This window comes from Crinia signifera, chromosome 1 (genome assembly GCF_055691185.1).
Source record: "Crinia signifera chromosome 1, ASM5569118v1, whole genome shotgun sequence".
Classification (NCBI taxonomy): Eukaryota; Metazoa; Chordata; class Amphibia; order Anura; family Myobatrachidae; genus Crinia; species Crinia signifera.
In genome coordinates this window covers 267,400,965-267,408,990 of record NC_139217.1, presented here as the reverse complement: position 1 = coordinate 267,408,990, position 8,026 = coordinate 267,400,965, and the positions used below count along the sequence as shown (strand labels likewise).

At 46.7% G+C, this 8,026-nt stretch overlaps 1 protein-coding gene across 2 annotated transcripts in view; it reads left to right on the top strand.

Annotated features, from left to right (window-relative positions):
* The first annotated feature begins 2,500 nt into the window (after positions 1-2,500).
* GAK (cyclin G associated kinase) overlaps positions 2,501-8,026 on the top strand; it is a 104,583-nt gene continuing 99,057 nt past the window's right edge. The window contains exon 1 of one of the 2 annotated variants that reach the window (XM_083183291.1): positions 2,501-2,844. In XM_083183291.1, coding sequence (XP_083039417.1) covers positions 2,703-2,844 — 142 coding nt within the window. In that variant the 5' untranslated portion in view covers positions 2,501-2,702. The remainder of the gene's footprint in view (positions 2,845-8,026) is intronic. The other variant, XM_083183300.1, reaches the window with a different exon arrangement.

Sequence of the window (8,026 nt, the reverse complement as noted above, 5' to 3'; positions counted from 1 at the left end):
GGCAGCCGCTGATTGACAGTGCAGCGGCGCTGCCCGGACCCAGGGAGGCAGTGTTTTTTTTTTTTTTTTTTTAGGGAGCACTCCCAAAAAAAAACCCCACCACTGAAGGTGTTAAACATACATGCGAAGATATATGTAATATTTGTGCTGGAAGTGTATCAGGGATTGGCAGCTGCTCTGAATATCACAGCCACTGTTAAGAACCCAGGACTTTACTAAACCCCGTGAAACCTGCCAATGCGAGTCGGTGGACGAGCTTAGGAGAGTGAATCCTTATGCTTTTTGTGTCCCGGGTTCACAAAGGCGGCTGTGGTATACAGCTACAGTATACCACAGCCGCCACTACTGATCCCAGAAACACTGCCAGAATATATATATTACTGTACCTAATTCTTCACATGTATGTTTATATATGATACCCCAGGCACTAGGCAGTCGGTGCTGCAGTGGCCACTGTGCATTATAATACCCAAAGGGTAATTTTCATTAAACAGTAGTGTTTGGAACCATTTTAAATACTAAAGGCCCACACAAACTGGGTAATTTTGAGCTGAAGGCAGTTCAGTTTTCCCTTTTGAGTTGCTTTCAGTTCAAAAGCTGCACAGTGTGTATGGACCTTAATTAAACTAACTAACTAAACTACTTGCGGTATAATTTGTTTAGTATCACAACAGTGGCGTGTGGTGAGGCACCCTGCCAGGTTCTCAAATCTGGCTTTTAATACAAGGGACAAAGTGAGTGGTGATCCCCTTTATTTTAGTGACCAGCATCGGCTCCCCTTACAGGGGGTGTAATACCATAGCCAGGGGACACACTTGAAAGGGTCCCGTGGCCAAAACATTACCCACCCTAACTATTCAGCCCAGGCCGGGAGTTCTTGAGGCGGGGACCACCAGGGCTGAAGCTCAGGGATATCCCCTGCACCCCTGGTCAGTGGGTACGGGGTTGATATCTGGTTTAAAAAGTAATATTGTTCTGTAAAGTAGGACTACAGGTTCCAGCAAGCCTGCCCCACATGTGAGACATTAAAGCCCTGCCGGTACCTATAGCCCCCCCCCCCCCCCCCCCCCGTAAAGGAAATATTAAAATAAAAACAAACACCGGTTTTTAAATTTGAAAATGTAATCTTACCCTTCCACAAGAAACAGCAGAGTACTTGTTGGTGGTGTCCTCTGCACAGTTCCTGAGATCCTGTAGCTGTAGGATGGTACCACTAAGGCCGGTTACACCGTAGGCCGATATCGGCATGTTTTGCTGAAGAGGTATGGCAATTGTGCATATTGCCTATAGCTTTGTACACACTTGATCGATGTCAGCATGAAATGCTTTTTTGTAACTACATATCACCTACATGGCTTATGCAGCCCACACACGCACCGATTCCAGCGTGCGTTGTGGGCTTAACTAGCACACACAGCATCGCATCGTATGCCTTGTGCATACGATGTGCATGCGATGCGATGCTGTGCTAGAAAAAGCTAGTACAAAAAGTATGTGCAGCACATACTTTTTGTACTGTACGATGAGGTGCCGCGGGAGCGTGCACCCCATCGTACAGCATCGCACCGCCGGCATCGGCACGTGTGTGGGCTGCATTAGTGTGTATGGGTGATTGCACACTAAAGTGGTCACTGGAGACAGACACTAGGGGGCCAATCCTATTAGATGCAGATGATTTGCGAGTGTGAATCATCACAGCACCGGGCGCACTTTACAGCGACAGAAGTCACCTAAAAGTGCTCTCACCTCCATAGGGTTGCAAGCAATTTTAAGCGAATTTGGCTCAGCAAAGGGTGCGAGTTTGGGTTAATACGTTTCCGGTGTTTAAATGCTTTGGAATGGCACATCGCACCCTTCGCAAATAATTGGATCGACCCCTAGGTTTAATGAGCTCCACATCAACCCTAGTGACCGCAAGAGCACTACATCCCTCGTACACAAAGAGCGATGCTGTAACCCATAGTACGCCTTTAACCTGGGATACTCATGACCTACACAGGTTCTATAGCTGATTAATACCCCTTTCAGATATACTACCCGGGATTTTAAACCCGGTTCAATCCCGGTTTTTTTAAATTCCAGGGTCTATTACAGGTTCGCATACAATACTTTACTTTCAGACACACTACACGGGATATTGGCGTATGCCTGAAAGGGGTATAAATGTAGCATGGAGTTTAGGCAGATGAACCTGTGTCATATCTGTCCCGGTGTAAAGGAGTAGTATGGTAAGCTACGTATTTGGAACAGAGACAAGCAGTGGCAAACTAGTATGGCGAGAACTGCATTGGGAGAGGGAATTGATAAATATTGAAAATAAACATTGCTTTCTAGGGATACGTTATCAGCACCTGTACGGCCATTTGGGAAGTACATATGTCACACTTATGCAGCCTTGACTGCTGTCCGCTGCAGCGTCCTACCCGGGGCTCTCCTCCTCTGCAGCTCTCTCTCTCCCCGCACACACGTCGCTGACCGTACACGGTGTACACGTAATCGCCCAGCAGCAGGAAGCCGGCGGCGGCAGCAGCAGCACGGAGAGTGCGTACGTCAGCGGCGGATGACGTCACGCACGCGGAAGCAGGACACAGGCCGGAAGCTGGGCGCAGGGTGAGAGCAGCCGGGCTCTGACATCTGCCTCGCCGGGCTGAGAGCCTCGGGGGCCCGCTAAGTCCTGCGTGTCAGTCGCTTCTGGCCGGGACATGTCTCTACTGCAGTCCGCCCTGGATTTCCTATCCGGGCCTGGCTCCCTCGGGGCCGCCGGCCGGGATCAGCATGACTTCGTGGGGCAGACAGTAGAACTCGGGGCGATGAAACTGCGAGTGAAGCGGGTGATCGCTGAGGGTGAGTTTGCGGGTTACTCCTGGAGCAGCTGGCAGCGGGGGGACTGAGGACTGCAGGCGGGCGGCAGGTCCATCCTTGTTACACCTGCTGCTGGGCCCACCTGCACTGGCCAGACCCCTCCCCCTCATGCTGCGTATGCCTGTCTACCTGCTGAGGGACATTCATTATAAGTGTTGCCATTTATGCCTCTAAAATCCTCTGTAACATTTTTACAATTGTGTTTCTGTGCGGCAGAGTCTTTATAATATTACCCACGGTTCTGGGTGTTGTCCATTTAGTGACAGCTCTGACTGATCCATGATAAAAACTAAAGAGCATTTCTTAAAAAAATAAAATCCTGCTTAGTAGGACAGCCAGTAGTGTGTAGGCGCAGTGAGCTGCACAGCTATTTCATTGCTTGGAATAAAACAAAAACATTGGTCTTGCTTGATTCATTACTAATGCAGTATTTGTCCCCATTCCTAATGACTGATAAAAGCTCAATGCATCATATGTGAAAAAGTTTCTATGTAAAAAAAATTGTGAAAGCAACGACATTAAGTGTAGAATGCTTGGTGGGCCAGTTGTTAAGTGCTGTGTTGCATCCTGTACCTTTTTACACACTGGGCAATTTAAATAGACGATATATCGATGGCACATCGGCCAAGGTGTACCAGTGATATATCTATGAATGGCGTGGCTGTTCAATACAGGTGATTGGCAATATATCTAAAGATATAGCAGCGCATCGTGCTGTATGTACGGGTGATCCGCAGTCCACCTGTACACCCACACAGGAGCTGGTGGGATTGACCGCTCAACTGGGCATGAGCATGTAAGTGCCCCGACCAGTTGTGACGCAAGTGAGGACGGATCACGCAGTGTGTGTGGAGACCACGCTACCCCCAATGAGAGATATAGCTGTAGATGAATTAATCTGCAGATATATCTTCTAGTGTGTACCCAGCTGTGGGACCCTTGTGGTGTCCTAAATAAAGGATAATAATAAGGAAAGCTTAGTAATATTCTACCACTGCTAGTACCTGCAGGAGAAGAGAGAGGACTGTTAACTGCAACTCTAATACCCCTTTTACACCGAGGCAAAGACCCAGGTTGGACCCAGGTCAGCGTTGGTGTAAAAGGGGCCAACCCAGGTCCAGTAACACTGGTCTCCTACCCAGGTCCTGACCAGGGTTGAACACTGGTTGGACCTGGGTCGTGGGCGGTGTAAATGGTCCCAACCCAGGTTGGGACATCCGGGTAGAAAAATGTTGGTTTGTTTAATTTCTAAAATGTTGAAAAAACATTTTACAAAATAAACAAACCAACATTTTTCTATCTTGTCATATCTTTTCCTTTTTATTTTAAATCATTGAGGGAAGGTTTGCTGGCAGTTTATCAGTCCTAAAATGGACATTTTTAATGTCATCCATAGGGAAAAGCGGGGCTGACTCAGGTTCAGTGGAAACGGTGCAGACCTGGGTCACAGTGCTGTGTTAAATGGGGTATGAAGCTGGGTCCAACCCCGGAAACTCTTGTGTTGAAGACCAGGGTCTGACCAGGGATTTTGGTAAAAGGGGTATTACATGGAAAAAATGAACTGAAAAGAAATGTGTTGAGATGGTGTTTTGCCCTTCACCAAGGACATTATATTAGGTGGCTTCAGGGAAAAGAGGAAGATGTGAGAACTGGAAAACAAGAGTTGTACACCAGTGGGGAATGTATAGCTAACAAATATGTCTAAATATGTCTAATGTCCTGCTTTTTGGTTTTTCAGAAGTGTTTCTAGAGAAAAACATCTATACACTTCAATATTCTCCAGCTGTACAGTAAAATTCCTTCTTTGCAACCTGTTCTAAGGGATTATCTCAGTTTATAGCTATATACTATGGGTACTGTGGGCAACATGCATTTTAGACATCCGAATGCCTGCAACGGCATGCTCTTTGACCCCTATGTGTGCATTTTATATCAGTACAATATCGTTGTGCATCAAAATGCATGATTTATTTATTTACAGTTTCTTCTTTAACAAGGCAAATTCTGTTGCGCTTTACAATTGTAGGCAGTGATAGAACAAACTGGGTAACAACAGACAGACTTGGAGGTAGGAGAGCCTCTATAGGTAAATAGGAGGACAAGGACAGGCACCAGTAATAGCATAGCAGTCCCACCAAGTTGCAAGTCCAGAATGGAAGCTATATAATACATAAGTGCCTCAGAGGGTTATGCGTGTGATACTTAAATAGGCTTGGCTAAAGAGGTGAGTTTTCAGCAAAGGCTTGAAAGTTTGGCTAGTGAGAATCTTAAGGCCCCCATACACTATGCAATTTTGCGACGAATTCTGCACTTTGGGACGATAACCGGGTGAAATCGGGCCAAAAGCACACAGGTGTGTGACATCTGATCCGATGCGCGGTCCCGTGCGCATCGGATCGGATCAGGGAGGTTGGACGGTCAGCACATAAGATCACGTCCGACCTCCCTGTATGCATATGCCTGACAGGCATATGCATACAAACTGCCCGGGGGAGCAGTGGGGTCAGCAGCGCTCATCAGGGGGACGCCGGAGCAGGCAGCGGGTACTGGCACTTTAACTAGCTGGTGGCGCCGGCGAGTGCTGACCTGGCCGGTCGGTGTGATCAGCACGGCTGCGGGACGGGCAGTGCAATGGCGGACTGCCGGGTATTAGAGTTTTAAAATACCTGTCAAATGACTGGCCGTTCTCTGATTGGCTGAGAGCTCCCAGCCAAGCAGAGAACGGCTAGTCATCTGGCAGGTCTTTTAAAAATCTAATACCCGCCACTGCCCTGCCCGTCCCCGCTGCTGAAGTCTGTGATCACACCGACCGGCCAGGGCAGCACTCGCCGGCCCCGCCAGCTAGTTAAAGTGTCAGGACCCGCTGCCCGTTCCGGCGTCCCCCTGATGAGGATCACCAACCGCCCCCTGCTCCTCACCGCGGCTGCAGCTCCCCGTTACATGTGATAAATCGCAAGCGATTTATCACATGTAAGAATTGGCTCATCAAGTGCCAAATTGTATGTGAGCCTCCCGGGGAGCTGCCGGGCGGCTCACAGGAGAATTGGGTCCGGCTTGTCGGTCTAATGTATGGGGGCCTTTATTGTGTGTGGAATGGCATTCCATAGGATGGGAGCAGCCCGATGAAAGTCCTGTAATAGTGAATGGGAGCTAGTGATCCGTGCAGAAGAGAGATGCAGATCTTGTGCAGAGCGGAGTGGTCGATATAAGGTTATCATATGTATAGTATTTGCATGCAGTTGATCACACCAAAACATGCAATCTTAAATGACTTGACCCTTATGTATGTGTTAAATTAATTCAGCAATTCATTCTTCTTTTATTTTTCATCTAATAGTGTAAATGTATATAGTGCAGCTCTGTTGACAAAAAAAGTAAAAAATGTAATAACACCCATTATTGCAAAGACAAATGTTTTGATAACATTTTTACTGTCCGTGATCATAATAAATATTGGCATTTATTGTGTGTTCATAGAACAGTATATAAGGTAAAAATATTGGAAAACCCATTTTCCAATATAAAAAACAGGGTGTTTGCTGGGTATACCAGGGAATCAGCTCAGTGGAAATGGCTACAATGAGAGATTCCCGGGTTTAGTTACCTGGCATTTTTTTCCAGTGTAACGGTTAGGGTTTTAACAGGAAAAATCTGCAATCTTTGCAGTGGAAACAGCTCTTACCTGGGATTTTATACGGGAAGCGGTCATCTATTAGAATGAACTTAGGTCTACAGTCATTAGGTCGACCCCACTAGGTTGACTGGCAGGAAGGTCGACCTGACTTAAGGTCGACATGGGCCAAGGTCGACATGACTTAAGGTCGAATTTGCATAAAGGTCGACATGAGGAAGGTCGACTGGTCATAAGGTCGACATGAGGTTTTTCACTGTTTTTTGAGCGGACATGTGCAGACAGGTGGTATTTCATGCCCTACCATCCACTAGGGCTTGGAGGAGGTTATTAAAGCCGTGGCGAGCGAAGCGAGCCACCGTGCCCGATGCATTGCGAGCGAAGTAAGGGGCCGATTCTCATTGCCAACTGTGTCCATGTCGACATCTGGATTAAAAAACAGTGAAAACCCCATGTCGACATTATGACCAGTCGACCTTCCTCATGTCGACATTTATGCAAATTCTACCTTAAGCCATGTCGACCTTGGCCCATGTCGACCTTGGCCCATGTCGATCTTAAATCAGGTCGACCTTCCAGCCAGTTGACCTAATGGGGTCGACCTAATGACTGTAGACCTAAGTTCATTCTGACAGATGTACCGATTCCATTTTATACATGGGCAAATCCAAAAGCTGTTGAGGAAAGCATTTTATACCCCTTTCACATTGCACTTGTAAGCCGGTATATTGCCGTTTTTTTCAGCATTTTGAAACGGTACCAGCTGCAATGTGAAGGTCCCCAGTCAATTTACCAGTTACAGAAAACTGGCATTTGAAAACGTTTTAAAAGCAGGATCCTACACCGTTCTAGGCCGTTTCTCCTGCAGTCTGAACGGCCCAGAACCGGTTTTTACTACACATGATAAATTTGCACAAGGGTCATTGGTTGTCTTCCTGCATGTTGTCACCGCCCACAAGCAGTGCACAACAGAGTTTTACTGCAAATAAGCATTTTTTTTATGGGCGAAACGGGTTGAATGTGAAAGGTACAAAAACGGTATTGAAACCGTAATATACTGGTTACAACATGCAATATGAAAGGGGTTTAACTGGCTTTTGACCCATTTGATGAAATGTTTACAAAAACGGGTTGAAAGCATGGTTGCAATGTAAAAGCAGTATAAAATGGCACTCACCGGTTTTGGTGGGTTTACTAGGGTTCAGTGGAAAAACCTGGGACTTCTGTGCAGTGGAAATGGGGTCTAAGCCAGGTATGATCCAACAAATATCCAGATAAAAGAATCCTGGGACATCCTGGTGGAAAACGGGTAATAGTTGTTATGGTGTGTACACACTTGTACAATCATGACTATATTACAATTTGGACTATCTGCATACAATATATACAATTTAGACTATCTGCATACAATTTAGACTACATAGTGCAGATCTGCAATATATAGTCTATGCAGCCAAGACTTTCTGGCTGCGATACGGGAGCGCACATCGGGATCGCAAGGGTTAAAACCTGTGTGATCTGCATGAGATCCAG